This window comes from Pleurodeles waltl, chromosome 6 (assembly GCF_031143425.1).
Source record: "Pleurodeles waltl isolate 20211129_DDA chromosome 6, aPleWal1.hap1.20221129, whole genome shotgun sequence".
Classification (NCBI taxonomy): domain Eukaryota; kingdom Metazoa; phylum Chordata; class Amphibia; order Caudata; family Salamandridae; genus Pleurodeles; species Pleurodeles waltl.
Window position 1 is genome coordinate 609556592 of NC_090445.1, and position 19824 is coordinate 609576415.

Consider the following 19824-nt stretch of genomic DNA (forward strand, 5'->3'; position numbering starts at 1 on the left):
CCACGTCACTTATAAGTTACCCCTATAGCAGGCCCTCCAGTCCTGAGGGCAGGGCGCAAAGTACCTGTGTGTGAGGGTACCCCTGCACTAGCAGATGGGCCTCCATGACCTCCAGGACCATTTCCCTGATTTCATGATTGCGGGTATGCCATTTTACGCGTATACTGGACATAGGTCACTACCTATGTCCAGCTACGTAATGGTATCTCCGAACATAAGCAAGTTTGGTACCAAACATATTGGAATCATACCCGAAGGCTTTTCGCGAGCATTGGTTGTATGATTCCATGCACTCTGGGGGCACCATAGAGGACCCCCAGTATTGCCATTTTAGCCTTCTGAGGTTCCCCAGGCAGCCCCAGCTGCTGCCACGTCACAGACAGGTTTCTGCTCTCATGTGGCTTGAAAAGCTCAAGCCCAGGAAGGCAGAACAAAGGATTTCCTTTGGGAGAGGGGTTTTACACCCTCTCCCTTTGGAAATATGTGTTACAGGGTTGGGAGGGGTAGCTTCCCCAAGCCACTGGAAATGCTTTGAAGGGCACATTTGGTGCCCTCCTTGCATGAACTAGTCTACACGGTTCAGGGATCCCCAGTCCCTGCTCTGGCGTGAAACTGGATAAAAGAAAGGGGAGTAACCACTCCCTCTGTCCATCACCACCTCAGGGGTGGTGCCCAGAGCTCCTCCAGAGGGTCCCTAGGTTTTGCCATATTGGATTCAAGGTTGGCAAGGAACTCTGGGAGCATCTGATTGGCCAGTGCCAGCAGAGTCCTCCTCTGTTAGGTGCTTACCTGGTTAGGTGACCAATTCCCCTTTCAGGGCTATTTAGGGTCTCTCCTTTGGGTGGTTCCTCAGATTCGGATTGCAAGACTCCAGCAGGAATCTTCTGCATCCTCCACTTCGACTTCTCACTGAAGAAACTGCATCTGGCCCCTCCAGGAAGTCTGCAAGCTGCAACAAAGAAGCAAGACACCTTCTGCAACACTGTATCACCGGCTCCTGCCACCAACTGCAACAGTTACTGGTCATGCATCCTCTGAAGACAGCCCGTCTTCAGCATGCATCAGAAGAGCGAAGGAATCTACTTTGGGGACAAAGAGTCACTCCTCTGCTTCTGTAGGCACCAACTGCAATGACGACCAGCTGCGTGGATCCCCTCTCCTGCTGAGCTGCATGGATCATGCATCACAGGTGATGGACGGAAGTGGTCCAGACGGTCCTCTCTTCCAACTATCCAACTTTGGTGGAGGTAAGAGCTTGCCTCTCCACGCAAGACAGCAACCACGTGCACTGCATGTTTTGCAGCTACCAAGGCTTGTTGGCATCCTTCCTCCAAGTCCTTCATGCATTTTGTAGCTCCCCGCAAAAGGTCCCTGAGATCCAGGACAAAGACAGAGAACGATGCCAAGACCCCCGCCAAGAAATGTGACCACCCTGAATGTCATCTTTCTGTGCCACTTTGTCACCCTGTCCGTCCTCAAACTGCCCCAGCTCCACTTCCTATGCCCATTTAGGCAATGCACCTGTGTGACTAATAGACTGGACTCTGCCATGGACATTCCTACACCATCACCCCTGACTATTTTACAACACCCTCCAATATCTAGCACTTAAATAAACACCCTTGAAGCACAAAACAATCTAGAGTCAGTCTGTGATTTCGAAATTGTGTATTAGCAATTACAGTGACAAAATGGTCTTTCAATTGTAATGTCAACATACCTATGTCACACAGCTCTAGTCCTTGAGGAAACAAAGCGGATGTCACACAGTGGGACCCACATTTCTAACTATTGTGATTTTCAGTAATTAAACTTTTTTCTGTTTTTATGCCTATTTCTGCATACTAGTGTATATAATTTGTGTATTACTTACCTCCTAAGGGAGTATATTCTCTATGGTATTTTTGACATTTGTGTCACTGAGAGTACTTTTATTTTTGTAACACTGAGTATTTTCTTTCATGTGTGTGAGTACTGTGACTACAGTGGTATTGCATGAGCTTTGCATGTCTCCTAGATAAGCCTTGGCTGCTCATCCATAGCTACCCCTAGAGAGCCTGGCTTCTAGACACTGCCTACATTTCACTATTAAGGGATAACTGGACCTGGTATAAGGTGTAGGTACCATAGGTACCCACTACACACCAGGCCAGTCTCCTACAATTCTGGATCTGGAAAGGATGAACGGGTGGGTCAGGATGGTTCATTTCAAGATGGCCACCTCACAGTCCATAATTTCCTTAGTAAGCACCAACAACTCTATGACTTCTATAGATCGTCTGGAAACTTACATGTTCAAATGGTTCAAGCACATCAAAAGTATCTGTGCTTTGCAAAAAAAGGATTATCACTTTCTGTTCGCCGTATTGCCATTTGGGCTGAAATCCGCCCTGAAGGTGTTTACGAAGATGCTGACCCCTTTGTTGACATTGGCTCACCGTCAAAGCATCTTCCTTCATCCATATCTTGGATGATTGGCTGATTCATGCTCCCACCAAGCTGTTGGCCCTCGAGCACACAGGGTGATTCATTTCATTTCGAGGGGGGCACAGTTTTCTGGGAAAATTCAACCTTATGCCAGAACAAGACCATCAGATTACTGGGGCAAGGTTTCATATAGATTTGGGGTTGGTCACCTTGCCTGACATAAGAGTAACAAAAATCAGAGCCCACATTTTGTGTCTTTTGGCCAAGCCCATTCAGGAGGCTGCTCATTGGCTGCAGGTTCTGGTGGATTTGGCTGAAACTGTGTTTCTGGATCCCTGGGATCACTATCATTTGCACAAGCTGATGGCTCACTTCCTGGATTATTGGTCTCCCATTTGTCAACCCCTGTCCTTTCCAATTCCTCTCTCTTCCCAGATCAGGAAGGACCGGGGTTGGTGCCCGGAAAAAAAGCATATCCTGAAGGGTATCCCTCTCTCCCTTCCCGCTCCCAGAATTATAATGACAGATGCCAGTCTATCAGGTTGGGGGGCATGGATAGGGGTACGTCAGGTCAGGGGTTCTTGGTCCCCGTCTCAGAGCAGGAGGTCATTGAACTGGAGGGAGCTGGAAGCTGTCTGGCTGTCTCTGATGGCTTTCTCTTGGCTTCTATTGGGGGCTATTGTTCTGATAAGGACAATGTTATAGCAATGGCTAGTGTGAACAGGTGGGGTTACCAGGTCTCTTTCTCTGGCAAAGATTGCGAGCAAGTTATTTCATTGGGCCGAGTCCCATCTATGGCACTATCTGCAATTCACATTCAGGGGGTATCCAATACTTTTGGGGGACAGTCTCAGCAGAGTGATTCCATTGTCTGTAGATTTTTATCTCTGACAGGAGATGTTTGCGGAGATTACTGCTCAGTAGTGAGCACAAATAAGGACTATTTTCTGTTTGCAGCCTTGAAAAAGTCCGAGAGGACGAAACACGTGTTGGCTGTTTTGGTTCTCAAATTTGGAGGCAGACTGTTATTGCAACCTGCCATTCAACCTTTGCTTTTTAGATGTGGACTTAAACATCTTTGAAGTATGATTCAACTACTTAACACTGAGGATTAAACACTACATACTAAGTCACCCGACTTTGGACTCATTTTCTTGGAGTGCCCTGGTTGCTCTTTCCTTAGATTCTGTAATTTACAGCTCATGACATAGGTGTTTGTTGATATCCACCTGTGTTAGTGTGCACCTCGGAATCCTTGGTGGTTGGGTTTCTTGCACCAGGCTGGCACCCGCCACAAGTTTTGCTGATGATATACTACTGTGTTCGCTCTTGGTAACAGATGTGCATTGCCAAGCATCAACCACCTTTTTAGTGATATAAATGTAAATTACCAGTAAGTAATTTAAGCATTAGCTCTGACCCTTTCTAACTCTCTCCCTCCCACCCTTTGCTCTGCCAATCATTTCTTGAGGTTCAGGAAAGATTTAGGAACTTGGGGCCACATGTACGAAGCAAACAATTTGCGAGTCGGAAATAGCAACTCCATGCGAATCGCAATTTCTGATTCGCAAAACGGAATGTAAGAAAAAATCACAAATCAATTTTGCGATTTGGTGTCGAGTTGTATCGCAATTTGCAAAATCGCAAATTGTGATTTCCTAAATTGCACATGGGTGTTTAACATAATCGCGATTAGCGAATGGGTGCAAAAGAAAAGAGAAATTACACTTCCTGGTGCTGGATGATGACCTCAGAACCACACCCAGCTGAGAGGAGCAACTGCAGCCATGGCAACCCAAACTAAGGAGGCAACCACTGCAGGGAGGAAGAGAAAGCTGAAATTATCTCACAAAGAGTTGGAGGTTCTCACTGAGGAGTGCTGCCTACACCATGAGGTCCTGTTTGGAAAGGCAGCAATGAGTGTCCCTGACACACAAAAAAAGAAGATTTGGCTGGACATACAAAGCAAGATAAGTGCCATTGGAGCCAGTCATCGCTCCATCGAGGAGGTGCGCAAAAGATGGTATGACCTCAGGTCAAGAACCAAGGAAAGGGTTGGAGAGCGGTTGGAGGAGGTGCATGGAACAGGTGGGGGGCCATCAACAGTACCACCACCCACAGCAATAGAGAGCATGTTAGAGACCACTCTGGAGCCATAGGCTGTTGTTGGAATGGGGGACCTGGACAGTTCAGCACCTGGAACCTCCAAAAGTAAGTAGCAAATATCACTAATTTACACTATTCAAGGCACCATGCACACAACCACAGTTCACAAAAGCATGCATCATACAAATTGTTCCAGGCCTATATGCCCACCTCAAGTTCAGTGCAATATGGGAAATGTAGTACAGTAGTCCAGGTTTTGAGGAATGTTTATTTTGATAAGCCACACATCTGAGAGGCACTGACAGTGTATCCCCTGTGTCCCACAGGTCTCCCTCAAGTATCCACTGATGACCTTAGTGTGGAGGGAGATGATGATGCCACCATGACAGCAGACGAGGCAGTCAGCATTTCCGCAGGGGAGTGCAGTACCACACCGATTGTTCCCCATGCATGTGAGACAACAGAGGAGACAGATGTGGACAATGAGGCAGTAATCCTGACACCGGGGCCACAGATGGGTGAGAGTCGGCCACTGCCAACAGCAGGGTCTGGGCGTAGAAGACATCGTCTGACACATGATGGAGGTGAGGAGGATGTCTCAACACAACAATTGTTTGGACTGGAGGCATCCCTATTGAGCAGTCACCGCCTGCAAAACAAACACATGCGGATGATGAACCGTAACCTGCACAAAATGCAACAGACACTCACACAGGGATTTGGAAATGTTGAAAACCAACTATCCACCATGAACACCAACATGGTCAACCACACCACTGCCATCAATGACCTATGTAGGGAAATGGTGGTGGATCGTTTGGACCGGCTCAGTCAGTCCATTGGCCGCCTAGCCACCACAACTACTTGCCTGTTAAGACGCAGTGTCAAACTCCAGGTTGAACTAGGGCATTTTTCTGGAGATGTGGCAAGGGGTCTAGGGTGCATTACTGCTGCTGTTGACTTCATTCATACCTCCCAGGCAGCAAGAGATACTGGTGATACCCCTCAGGACAGTGAGGACATATCAAGCGTAAGCAGCGTTTCTGCCTCAGATGCCCACATCCTGCGTAGTAGCAGTGCCTGCCAGACATCTGTGGACCAACCAGGTACAGGCCATGGTGGTCGTACCCTTAGGAGGGTGTGATGTTCTCTCGCTAGGTTTAACCTAAGGCACATGAGTTGAATGTGTTAGGTTTTGTTACATTAAACTTCTTTACTGCTGGCTATACTTCACCATTTACATTATATGCTCCTGACATTAAAAATATTTTTTTTTGCACAACCTGGCTATGTGTGTCTTACATTTGTGAGTGCCGTTACAGATGGAACTTACCTGCCAAAGTAATGAGTTTCTATGTGATCCCTTCTCCGTCTGCCCTCCATTGCGATGCTACCATCTCCAGGCTGTCGTGGTGGCACCTGCTCCTCATCCTCTGAATCTGTGTAAGCTAGGGTGAGATGTAGCCCACGTCTGGTTGCAATGTTATGTGGGATGGCACATGTCGCCACAATCTTAAATGCAGTCTCTGGGGCATACTGGAGTGCACCTCCACTTTTGTGCAGGCATCTAAAACGTGACTTCAACATGCCAAAAGTCCTCTCGATGACGGTACTGGTGCGCCGATGTCCAATGTTGTTGCGCCTCTCATTCTGATTAGCAGGTGTTAGGTATGGGGTGAGTATCCATGGCCTCAACGCATATGCACTGTCACCTGTGTCACAAAACAGCGGATATGAGCATGGCTTAACATGGTTATGCATTGCCATTTGTTTCTGACATTGGTGTGTACTACACAGTACCTTATAAATATCCATCATCAAACTCCTCACGTTCTAGGCGTTGGTGTATCCCATTGTGCCTGAATATGTACTCATCATGTGTGCTCCCTGGAAATGTTGACACTATATCAGTTAGGACATTATGGGCATCACATACCACCTGTATGTTGAGTGAGTGAGTACATTTCCTATTGCGGAACACATATTCCAGATTTGCATATGGGTATATGTGTCCCATCCACACACCCTATTACATGGGGAAAGTTTGCAATTCTGTAGAAGTCTAATTTGGTGTTGTGTATTTCCTCTGCATTCCAGGGAAGGTAAATGTATCTGGACATGTGTGCGAGTATGGCATCTAAGAACCGTCTACAGAATTGTGACAGGACACTTTAGGACACCCCACCAGCAACAGCAATCACCCCCTGGTAGCTACCCAAGGCTAAGTGGTGCAGTGAGCACAGCACTTGCACATGTGTGGGGATGGCGCAGCTGCGCAGGGTTGGGCTTTCTAGCTGAGGTTTCAGCAGTTCAATGATCTCTAAGATGACTGTGCTGCTCAGTCTATATTTCTCATATATTTCCTCCTCAGTCTGTTAAAATATGGCCTGCCAGGTTCTGTATATATCCTCTCCTGTCTTCGCCTCCTCCTCCTCTGCTGGGCAACCTGAACTCGCCTCCTCCATGCAATCACGTAGAGTGCAGCCATTTTGAGAAACTCAGATGCCTTCTGGGTCTGCTTTTATACTTTGGTTCTGATTACCACCTGTTTGGAATCTGTGCTAATCTGGGTGTGCAAAATGGCCTATTTGCGACGAATCGCAATTTGCAACTGCCTTGTACATTCGGTTTGCGAGTCGCAAATTGCGATTTCTTATTTGCAAGTCTCAAACTCGAGTCGTAAATGTTTGTGATTCGGTAATTGGTTGCATTGCTATTTGGTACTCCATAATGGCATTTGTACATAATATTTTGCATTTTGCACGGTCGCAAATAGCGCTGCGATTGATTTGTGAGTCGCAAAACCTATGTACATGTGGCACTTAGTTATGTAAACAAATCTTTCATCTGTAAACTCGTAAATTAGCATTCAATTCGGCTTCTGCTATTGTTACCTATTAGTACCAACGAACCTTAGGGTCAAAGTGCACTGAATACATTTTATTCACATAACATAACAATAGTTAACACAGTTTTGGACCACGAGTGTAGGTGGGCTCTGCCAATGTCATGAGCCTGCAGCGTCGCGTTCATGATTGTGGGCACCACACTCTAGGCGCAAAACTTTCATTGGCGTTGGATGCTGTATACTGAAAACACACACACACAGTGCTCATTGACTTGAGCGAAAAGCCCTTCGTGGTCATTCCTCCGTTTATTTATATCCTATAGCCACGCCTAACCAGAGGATGTAATGCATGCACATCCGGGGGCATACTAGTGATATGTTATGCCCGTGGGAACTACACTGCATCATTACATATTGCTAATTAAAATGTCTCAGACTGTCCCATCGCCAGGGTGGGTATGCCAACCCAGTCATTGACCTAGTTGGCAGCTATGCACATGCATTTCATTTTATAACATGTGCTGTGTCTGTCCCTTTAACATTTCCCGGAAGTGCTGTCATGCAGGGCTGTAAGTGGACTGAGTCTGATATTCCTTAGGAGTGGCAGTAATTTAATACTGACTTTAAAATGGGTCTCAATCTTGCTCTATATTCATGCCCTTCACTTCATAAGGAAACAAATTAATTGTTTTTTTAAAAATGACTGTAAAACCAATAAGATAAGCAAAGCATGAAATGCAGTCTCTGTTTACATTTCACATATTATACTTCATCTTGCATCCCTTAAGAGTGTTTGCTTTTTCCAAATGTTGACTTTCTGCAGAAAACAAAATAGGACTTTTGCATACTGCTTACTATGAACCAAGTCACCTCCAGGTGTTGGGGGGAGTTCAGGTGTGGATGGGTGTTTATGACGGAGCACAAGGCTGTCCGAGTTTCTCAGTGGATCATAAATGTGTTTGGACTACATGCAAATGGAATCCTTGACCTCTCAGCAGAGCTCACAGAGCGATGGAAACATATATGCTTATTGCAATTGTGATTTTGTGCAACAGTGTGTAAAGAAGGTAACAGCAGTCAAACTGCTGACTGTACTTACAGATGAGTGTGTGGATTGTGTGTGTGGAGGGATTGTGAAGATGAAATGAAAAGAAATACGTGCAAAAGAAGAGAATAAAAAGATGGCTGTAAAGAGGTAAGGAATGTGTATTATATGGCGATGGTGGATGTCTGAGAGATATGGGGGTGAAAAAGGGCTTAAGTGTCTAACAGAGTGAGAAACTGCATTTTTCAGAGGATAATATTAATGGTAAGGTAACCCTGACAAGTAATGCTCTTGCTGGAGAGATCTATCTTCTGTCTCATCAGAGTTTTGACTCATAAATAGGGCTCCTGGTTTTATAGTATTTTTTTCAACACTTCCATCTGCATTTATCCATATTTGTTTTCTGGCCATCTTGTTGGTATTTATTTATTTAGTATTCTATAAACAAATGAAGCCAGGAATTGTATATTTCCACACATTTAAAAAATAAATGTGCACTTGTACCTTGATGTCTGTCATGTTTTGGCACATTAAACAGTCAAATATAATAAAACAGTTGGCCCAAATGAGAATATTAGCATTATAGCATAATCATACATTGAGACATGCAGTCATTTAAGTCTTTGAAGCAAATGTCATCCTGTGTTTTTTAACTCCCCGGGTTGTCAATACGCATAGCTTTTGACCTAGAACTTGTGATTGACAGCATTGACAGTCACTTAAAAGAAGCCAGATTGTCTGTATTTTTCTGCTTTCAAAAATAAATGCAGACAAGAAACACAATGCTCTCTGTCCGTATTTATCTGTAAAAATCAATAAAAATGGAAAACTGAGATTCTTACTCATAAAATAGCATAGAGGGTTAATTAGTCTGCTGAAAATCACATTGTGTAACATGCCAATCACAAATCTGCATTTTATGTAGATAGGTAGGTGGATTACTGCTTTTGACACAGGGAGCCTTTTTAGGGTCGAGCCTGCGTATCGCAGCGAGACACTTTAGTGTTTAGAAAAGGGCTCGGAGCCCTGTCGACGTCACGTCAGTGTTTTTCATTGGTTCGTGGGCTTGCCTATTAAAATCTGCTTGCTTTCATTAGTCGAAGGCATGCATACTTCATGCCTTTTCCGGTGGCTAGCCCTCCTCGAGCGCATCGACCAAGTACAGAAAACATGCGAGGCTTCCTGTTTTCTGTCCGGCTCGTGGACTACTTTTTCTCTATTTTACTAGCACGATTTCGCTTGCCAGAAGTCGAGCGCTTTACAAAGTTAATTGCACTTTTTCGGGTTAGGTACATAAATGCACTTTTGCTGATCGGTGAAAAGTCGGGTTCGGAGTTTACAACGCTATCAGCTCTAACATGAGCAAACGCGAGACCCGTTGCATTGCAAATGCTTGTCTTATTTGTAGTTAATAAGTTCCCATCCTTCCAATCAGGGGTGTCATGAATCCCCTCCGCTTTAGCAGCTCCAATGGGAGTTGAGTTCTTGATGGTCCCCTAATGGCTGCAACTCTGCAGACAAAAGCTCATTATTAATGTGAAAGGGTGGGTGGCTAAGTGGGTGAAAAGAAGGATGGATGGATGGGTGAATGGATGGATGGATGAGTGAGTGAGTGAGTGAGTGAAAGGGTGGGTGGAACAATGGCTGGATCGATGAGTGCAAGCGTAAATTGATGGATGAATGGATAGATGGGTGAAAGGGTGGTTGGTTCAATGAAAGAGTGGATGGATGCACGAGTGAAAAGGAGGATGAATAGATGAGCGAAAGGGAGCTCGATGGATAACTGAAAGGATGGATGAGTGGGAGGGGGGATAGGTGAAAGGGTGAATGGATGAGTGAAAGGATGGATGGCTAAGTGAAAAGGTGGATGGATGGATGAGTGAAAGGAAAGATGGATGGATTGATGAGTGTATGGATGGATTAATGGGTGGATGATTGAGTGAAGGGATGGGTGGATGGATGAGTGAAAGGGAGGATTGAGTGAAAGAGTGGAAGGATGAATGGGCGAAAGTATTGAGTGAAAGTGTGGATGGAGGGATAGATGAGCGAATGGATATGTTTGGAGGTGGATGGATAGTTTTGGACAGGGGTTGAAGTTCTTGATGGGCCTCTTCTGTCAGCAACTTGGCAGATAAATTTTCATAATTGATATGAAAAGGTGGGTGAGTCAGAGAAAGGATGAATGGATGGATGAGGGAAAGGGTGGATGGCTACATGGATGGATGAATGAGTGAAAGGATGGTTGTAAGGATGGATAAGTGAAAGAATGGTGGATGAGTGAAAGGGATGGTGGATTGATAAATGGATGATGGATAGGTGAAAGGGTGAATGGATGGATGGAAGAGCGAAAGGGTGGATGGATGAGTGAGTAAAAGGTTGGATGAGTTAAAGGGTAAATGAACTGATGGATGAGTGGATGCATGGAAGGGTGGGTAGATACATGAAAGGATGGATGACTGAGTGAAAGGCTGGATGGATGAGTGGAAGGGGGATGGATAGACTGATGGACTGACATTGATATTGATGGACTGACATTGTGAATCGATGAACAGCTGGATGGATGGGTTTGATCGATAGGTTTGAGACGGATGGATACGTTTGGATATGGATGGGTGGACGGATGGATGGACAGACAGAATGGTCAAAGACTGAACGATTGATGAAAGAAAATGGATGACAGAATGTAAATATCAAATGGTGGAAATCAGTGCATGGATGAAGGGATGAATGGATAGATGCTTGAATGGAAGAGACAATAGAGCTCGTCTGGGAAGGTTGCGATAACGTACTGGACTTGCCTGGTGCCATAGGAGCAGGAGTTTTAGTTCAAAGTGGGGAGTACTTTAAATTTCTCACTACTCCATTGCTTCCATTATAATACCGTGAGCTCTGAACCGGCATCAAGGAGCTGCATGCAAACTGCAAATCATATGGTTAGACCGTTATTGTTTTTTTTCCTGCAATCTGTCACTTTCTAATACTTCTAAAAACAGTTCCTTTGGTTAGTAATAAAATATTTTTGGTACATATAACTCCCCCAATATATTACATTTTAAATCCTACATTTATCTCCTGATCTTGTATTCTTAAAATATAATGCCTTCCAGCATGGACTGTATGTGACGCCTACACCTTTTAAGCCTCATATAAGTATGTAACATTTCCTATACATTGATTTACACAGTTAAACGATATATTGTCTCTTTACACTGTAAGTGTTTAAATTGCATTTATATAGCACTTACAACCCCTGACGAGGAGTTGTGATATACTGCATTGGGATGACTGGCCCTATAAAAGGAAACAAAACATTCTTAGACAGCATGCAGGTTTCTTCTATGCAGTGAATGAACACAGTAAAAAAACACTGCCTCCGAATCATAGCTTATCTTATGTACGTACCTGTGAAGTGATCACAAGCAGTGTGCCTTTGTTTCCCTCTATTGCATAGGCATCTATGTATTAGGCTCCTGATAGCTCCTAGCCAGTATGATGCTGTAACAAAAGAAGGGCTGATGGCACTTTAAATAACTCCTTTGTTTTGGACACGGATGGAAATGAAAATAAGCGAGCACCCTCACTGTCTGCAAGTTACTGCTTGGAACCGAAAGCAGGCGTGTGGGCTCTGCTGAATGTCACATGTGGCCAATTACACCGGGTTTGAGCTCAACACTTTTTGCTGGGACCAGTCCGAACTAGGCTCAATAATATACGCCGAAACAGGATTCCTGCAATACACAAACCACGCCCTTCATTACAACGGCACCAGTCAAGCTACGCCCCCTTACCTTGACATTGCTGACACGTGAAGTTCGCCCTCGTAGAATGACTGCAATAATGTCCTGTGCTGCCTCTACCTCCGGTAAACCCCGCGAAGGCATGGCTGTCGTTGACTGTATAGTGAAGCTTGGAGGCAGCGCTCTGACACAGAAGGGGCAGCTGGAAACTATTCGACCGGACGGCCTCCGGAGCGCAGCCGTAATCGTGAAGCGGCTGTATGCCGAGGGGAAGAGCTGTATCGTTGTGCACGGAGCAGGGTGAGCCAGAGCTGGCCTTTTGGGCCTGACTGTAGTGGCTTTTAATCTTCGCCTGAGTCGATGTAGAGATCTTCGTTGTATCATTGTATTACAAAGTAGCATCTTTAGGCAGCGCCCGCGGGGCTTTCGGCATCTGATGGTTTTACAGAAAAGTGCAGCTTTAAAAAAAAGAAGAAATACAAAGAATTAAGTCAGTGGTTTGGACAACGGTGGGAGTTTTACAAACAAGTGCTCGTCGGACGTGATGCTGCTATTTGATACTCTCCGCAAAGTAAACTGAAACAAGTGCTCAAAATCGAGAGAAACTGAACGTTGTGTGTATTAAAAACTGCACTTTCACTTATTGTCAGAGAATTCAGCCCATCCACCTTAATGTCCCTTTCACTTTGGGTGAAATCAGAAGCAAGCCTAAGAATTTCCGGTTGTCTGTGTCTCATTTTTAGACACATAGGGGCAGATGTACCAAAGGGTTTTACCCATTCTGTGTCTATGGGAAAATGTGTTCGTACATATGACTCATAATCTGTTACCGTCGTCTGATATATATTTTTAAATTTCATTACATATCTTTATTTTATTGAAGCCTGCAAGAGCATCTCATAGGCACGCTCGATCCTGGCATGCTTTCCGCAGGACCTGCTTTAGTGGACCTTAAAAAGGCTCTTCTTTGTCGTGCCCTGACTGTTGTCAAACGTGTCCCTCCTCAGCTGTTGTAAACTCGTTCACTCCGATCAGCCCTGCTAAAAGGTCCAAGGTAAAAAAAAAAATACTTGCACATTACATAGTAAAGATATTTATAAGATGCGCTTACCTTGTAGTGCTGGTGGCCCTCAACAATTTGAACAGGTGGAGCACCGAGTCTGGCATTGAACAGCACCTAGTGTGTGCGCGCATGTGAAACCTTTTTGGAGGTGTTGGCACCTGTGTGCCTGTTTAGGCATAGTTTCTTAGGCTGCGGTGGGGCTGTCCCACATAGCGGTGACCTACTAGGTGATATCTACTTATTACTGGAAAACCAAAGAATCAGCACACCGTACAGTAATATGTGAATTGCCCCAAGGTTTCATTTAGCCTTAATTTATCCGCAAAATATCCATGTTTCACCTTGAAATAATCCCTGCGTTGATTTAAAAGTACAAGCCTGCATAGGATCATACTGGAAAAGACAGATTTTTTTCACTAATGTTATTAAAAAAAAATATCATTGAACATTTAAATAGGGACCATAAAACCACAGCCATCCCTTAGTGTGTGTGTCAAATACAGAGTGTGAAAGTGCTTATGAGCAATGGGGCTGAGAAAAAGATTGATATGAGCAAGGGAAGGCTCAGTGCAAGGGAGGTTAAGTGTGTGAGAAGGTAAAGTAAAAGGGGGTTGCAAGTGAAAAGAAGAACTGAAAGGGAATGGAATATTTGCATAAAAAGCATATTATTGAGAGGTGAGAGGGAAAATGGGATGTAGGAGGAGTATGTGGGACAGAAATTGGGGTCTTTGAGAGAAGTGTGTGAGAAAAAATGAAAGAGAGGTGAAAGGAAGATGTGAGAAAGGAGTCTATGAGATATAATTGTGAGATGACTATCAGGAAGAGTAAAGTGTAGCAAGGTTGAAGGAAGTGAGATGGATAGACAAAGAAGGGTGTTAGATGATGGAGAAAAATGAATATGTGAATGAAAAGTATGAGAGATAGGCTCCGTAAGATAGAGAAATGGAGGTGGAGGGCTGCCAAGAGAAAGTTTGAGGCTCTTGCATTTAAGGAAAGGACGTTCAAGCATGTAAAAAAAAAAAGTTCTAGAAAGTTGTTTTGGAGCTAGAAACAACATTTCGTTTTAGGAAAAGTCATCAAATTACGCAGCAGTTGGTGCACTGGTGAATGGTGTCATTCACGTTTTGTTCCCTCTCACCACAATATTCAGCATCGGAAAATGGGTCAGCTACCCCAATATGCCCCTCTGCAAGCAGGTTGCAAGGGTGAAACCAGATTCTGCTGTAATTAATTTCAGCATCAGTCACAATATTGTTTCTCCATTTTCTGGTCAAAGCTTTATATTACTAACAGTGAAAAAGTGCCATTGCAACCTCACAATCAGCTGTGGGCCACATCCAGCAACAGTATAGATAGCCTCTCAGATGTGGAGGGCACTCCTCAACTACAGCTCAGCTTTTCAGAGAGAAAGCCTGCAGACACTTTGAGCTGCTTTGCCGTAAAGGTGTCTTAAACTCCATGTTGGCAGTGTGCTCCTATTCAGTAGATCAGAAAAAAACACACACTGAACTCAGAGCCCTTTTATAACCTGTCAAATGTTGACTAGGAAAAAATAAATACATAATTCTGTTGGCAATACAATATGGATCTAGGGGTGTGGAATTTAATAAAATATCTACTTGCCCATGGGACAGGTTGCTTGGTAAATCTACTTGTCCTGTAAAAAAAAAAATCCACTTGTCATTTTGGTGTCAAATTATGTCAGCAATCTTATTATGTAAGAGCCCTGGTAATAGCCTCCCTGATTATACCAGGACCACTAATATAATAGGGCTTAAATACTTGTAGTTTCAATCCCTACTATAGCAATTTCCTTATGTTGCCTCCTTTCCACAGATCTATATACAACTAAGTGGTAATTTCTGATCTATCAGGAGTAGCTTGGTCATGTTTGGTATGTTTTGAATGGTAGTGAGAAATCCTGGTGTAGGTGGATTTTTTATTACTATTTTAGAAATGCCACTTTTAGAAAGTGGACATTCCTCTGTGCTTGTAACTCTAGTGCTTTGCAGCCCGACTCCAATCCACGTCTGTGGCAGAGTGACAGCTCGACTTAGTGCATACTTTCCAGACAGCCATAACACAGGAAGGGCTTGTCTGCATACTGATAGTCATCCTGGGCTAGGGAGAGCGAGTGTCGTTCACACCATACATGTCAATAGGCTGTGTCCTGCCCTCACACAATGGACTGATTACCCTCTACTGATGTCTGGAGACAGGGCTGGGATGAAAAGGTGTTGTGCTTGACCTGAAAGGACTCCTTCTGAAGTTACCCCTCCTCCCCGAACAAAGGCATTTTTTGAGTATGAGTAGAAGCATTTTGGAAATGGGAGTGAACCTTTGCCAGAGGCACTGCTGAACTGCACAAAAGGACTCATCTGGACTGTTCTTCTTTCGTTGCCTTACTGCCTGGTGTCTGACGGGTGGCCCAAAGGACTCAACTGGATTGCTTTTCTGTATGTTGCCCTGCTGATGGCTGCTCCCTGATTCTGGACTGCAGAGGCTCTGCTGTTTTGCCAGGAGGAACCTCCCCTAGAACTGACTCCCTGTTGTGCTGGCCTACCTGCTGCATCTCTGAGTGCCGCCGGAGGTTTGCCTTCACTTTTAGTGCATGGTGGGTACTGCCTATGGTTGCTGGGCTGGTGCCTTTGGGATTGGAGCACTCGCCCTCTCACCCAGGACCTGCTGCTATAACAATTGTACCCTCAAAAAGGAGCCTCCCTCATGTGTGGCCAAATGAGTGTGAGGCTTCACTGCAGCCTCCACATCATTCCATAACAGTGGAACGTTCCCTGGGGCACACAGACGTTGCCTCCTGCCACAGGACTCGTGCTGAGGTGCCAGGTGTCCTCGCAGCGCACCAAGGCGAACAGGAGAGCCTTGCTCGATTGTGCTGCAGGGACCTGCGGCCCTGCCGACATTCCCAACAGCTACCAAGGAGGGAGAGGTTCTCCCGCCTAACCTCACGGTGTGTGCGCCCCCAGCGAGGCACTTGACCCGGTGAGTTCTTCACCATGGGGGAGCCCAAGGAGGATCATCCCTGCAATATTCTGCAGTGTGTAGGCCCCCACCCCCTGCATCTCCTCACCTGGGGCCAGGCCCTAGGGATGGGGGACATTTTGTGCCGGGAAAAGGGATTTCTACCCACATGAAAGGCAAGGGGTTGCCTCTGGGATGGTTTCCAGAGGATTACCACATTGATTGTGATAGGCACACAGACATTACTGTGATCTGTCATTGCGGTGCCTGATTACTATAATCACTGTAGTAGGCACACAGGAGCTTCTAGGGCCTACGTGAATGTATGTGCTTACTGAGAACCTGATTTGTAATCCTCACTTGTTCCAGCATAACAAGTGTAGTTGTCAGCCACAATTCATGAGGCCCAATAATTACCGTTCCTCTACTAAGTATATACCAGCTTTGTGGAGAATATTATGATTTGCTGTTCCTTTGCCCTTAGCAGTATCTATTATTTCAGTAACAAAAGGGTATGTACCTTGGTTATGAGCTAGGTCATCGTAATCAATGGTTTCTGCACTGCAAGGTTTTCTTTCATGATGTTTGGCAAATCAACGATTGTTCCTTTTTTGCACTCATGGTGCTGTTTATGACATATGGACAACACTGGGATGTTTCTTAGTAATATGATGATTATCTGAAAACTGCTTGCTTAGCCGAGTATTACTCAGTTACTGCATTTTTTGGCCTGTGCTTCATGTGCAATATATTTTTATATTACTTGTTGTAGATTTTTTTTTGTGGTCTATTTATTGTGTCACTAGTGCGAGTGTGTTGCACAAACGCTTTACACATGACCTCTGGGGATAATCCTGGTTGCTCTGTGCCAAGCTATCTTTGGTGTGTAACTTATCCTGACTAGAGTGGGGATTTCTGTCTGGCTGAAGTGCAAGCCTTGACCAACCAGAAACCCCATTTCTAACAGGGGATTACTAAGTAATTGCTGCACCTGGTGGGTGGGTGCGCCACCCCTAAAAAGCCTAGTCTAGAACTGCTGCTATCCATTCTTTGGCCTTGTGATTACCTATTTTCTTCATCCTATTTCGTCCTCAATGTCCCGTTTATCTGTGAGTATATGTAATGTTTCTACTAGTGAGTCATACTTTGTGACGTAAACCCTAAAATGTGCTCCCTGGACATGTCGGCTGCATTCTGGCCTTAATCCTACAAAGGTAGAGTTGTAAGAGACATAAGGCCGTTCCCAGGAGTACTTCTCTAGTAGACTGTAATCTATGTGACCTTCTTGCATGGTGTATCAATGAGCAAAAAAGGCATATTTTATTGGTGCTTTCTACTCCTATTTCTGACATGTGTTGATACCACATATTATCAAATAAACTATCATGAATTCTGTGAGATACATTGGAATGTGTAACTGTTTCTCTCCGCAGGAACGTGACATGTTGACATAATCTTAGGCATGAGTCATTTTAGAAGGGCAAGGTAAGCAGCAACATAAAAAGACATAAAAGAAAAAAAAAATACATAATTGCCCATTTGCAGAGTCGAGAAAGTGTCCCATTTGCGCGTTGGAGGGAGGGTTTTTTACAGTTGATTCCCTGTTTCCCCCCTCTTTTCCTTTATCTGTCCGTGGAGGTACCCGATGCAATGCAGGGTCCAGTAGAACATCCGATAGGTGGGTCAAGGGATTCCTGCTGTCCACTTTGACTGCTGTCAGGATCACTCATTGTCACTGAGAACGGGTTGTCAATTTAGGATCCCTCCATTTCTGGTCAAAGTTCTAGATGTACGCCTGATCTCCTATTTGCACGGCTGGGAGGTCGACCTCAGCGGTGACACGCTTCTTCTTTCATTTGGCTGCCTATTTGGAAAATAACTTTGCGGCCTTTGTTAGTTCAGACAGATAGGATCCCATTTCATCACTCAAAACCTCATCTGAGATACCTGCAATTGTTGCACCTGTCAATTATATCGACAAAATCCAAGTTTAACATTTTAAATGAGCCGGATAGGCGAGGTATCATTGATGTCATCACTTTTAGTCTGGGTTTGGAGCTGTACTGTTGGCATACTGCACACTCTGCAAAGCACACGGATAGGAAAGAACCAATCTGCTTTCAAGGTAGCGCTAAGGTTTTTTCCAGTTGTGATAGTAAGTCTTTGTGCATTACTGGTGACCCATCAGACTTAACCCCTTAGCTGCTCCTTTTCCCCCCCAGTGCCGAGGCCTTTTTTGGCTATTTGGGGTAACTCGCGCTTAGGCCCCTATAACATTTTGTCCACATAAGCTATCTAGGTCACATTTGCGTCCTTTTTTTCCAACATACTTAGGATTCTAAAGGTACCCAGAGTTTGTGGGTTCCTCTGGAGGAGAACAGAGAAATTAGCCAAAATACAGCTAAAATTTGTTTTTTGGGGGGGAAAAATGGGAAAAAGTGCTGCAGAAGAAAGCATGTGGTTTGTTCCCTGCAAATGGAATCAACAAAGGGTTTGCGTGCCAAAATCGCCACCTACACAGCTTTCAGGAACAGTCAGACTTGAATCAGAAAACCGAAATTTTCAACACAGATTTGGCATTTTATTGGGGCATACTTCATTTTTACAATTTTTTTCTGCTTTCGGCCTCCTTCCAGTTAGTGACAGAAATGGGTTTGAAACCAGTTGTGGATCCTGGACAGCTAAGCATTTCTGAGAAGTAGACACATTTCTAAATTCAGCAAGGGTTCATTTGTGTAGATTCTTCAAGGTTTTCCTGTAGAAAGTAACAGTGGAATAAAAAAATAATTGAAATTGAGTTGAAAAAAAAAAACCATCCACTTCTTCTGTGTAAGTTTCCTTCTGTAACTTTTTTCAACTATGGCAGATTTGTTTTAAACATATACTGTTACGTCTGTTGGACCCTTCTGGTGGAGGGGATACATAGCACTTGTAGGTTCATCAAGAACCCAAGGAACCCAGAGTCAATTAATGAGCTGCACCTTGCACTGGGTTTTCATTCTGTAGAGGGTATATAGCAATTCATTTGGTAAAGTATAAAGAATGAAAAATAGGTATCAAGGAAATGTATTTCTGAAATGGGCACAAGATATGGAGTTTAGAAGCAGTGGTTATTTGCACATCTATGAATTCGGGGGTACCCATACTAGCATGTGAATTACAGGGCATTTCTCAAAATGACTTCTTTATTGCTCACAGTCTTGCATTTGGAAGGCACAAATGTAGGGAAAGACAATTGGCAATAACACTTGTTCTTCTATTCTGTGTTCCTCCAACTCTCCAGATAAAAATGGTACTTCACTTGTGTGGGTAGTCCTGGTGCCCGCAACAGGAAACGTCCCAAAACACAATGTGGAAACATTTCATTTTTCCACTGCAAAGGGACTTTTTTTTTTGCAAAGTGCCTAGCTGTGGATTTTGGCCTCTAGTTCAGCCAGCACCTGGGGAAACCTAGCAAACTTATACATGTTTTAAAGCTAGATTCCTACGGGAATCCAGAATGGGTTGACTTGTGTGGCTCTCAACAAGTTCTGTCACCCAGAAACCTTTGCAAACCTCAACATTTGTCTAAAAAAACACATTTTCCTCACATTTCAGTGATGCAAAGTTCTGGAATCTG

General features: G+C 44.4%; 1 protein-coding gene across 1 annotated transcript in view; it reads left to right on the forward strand.

Moving 5' to 3' along the window:
• The first annotated feature begins 12226 nt into the window (after nucleotides 1-12226).
• The window catches only part of LOC138300051 (uncharacterized), a 247375-nt gene continuing 239777 nt past the window's right edge, over nucleotides 12227-19824 (forward strand). The window contains exon 1 of the mRNA XM_069238893.1: nucleotides 12227-12463. Within this exon, the coding sequence (XP_069094994.1) occupies nucleotides 12252-12463 (212 nt within the window). The 5' untranslated portion in view covers nucleotides 12227-12251. The remainder of the gene's footprint in view (nucleotides 12464-19824) is intronic.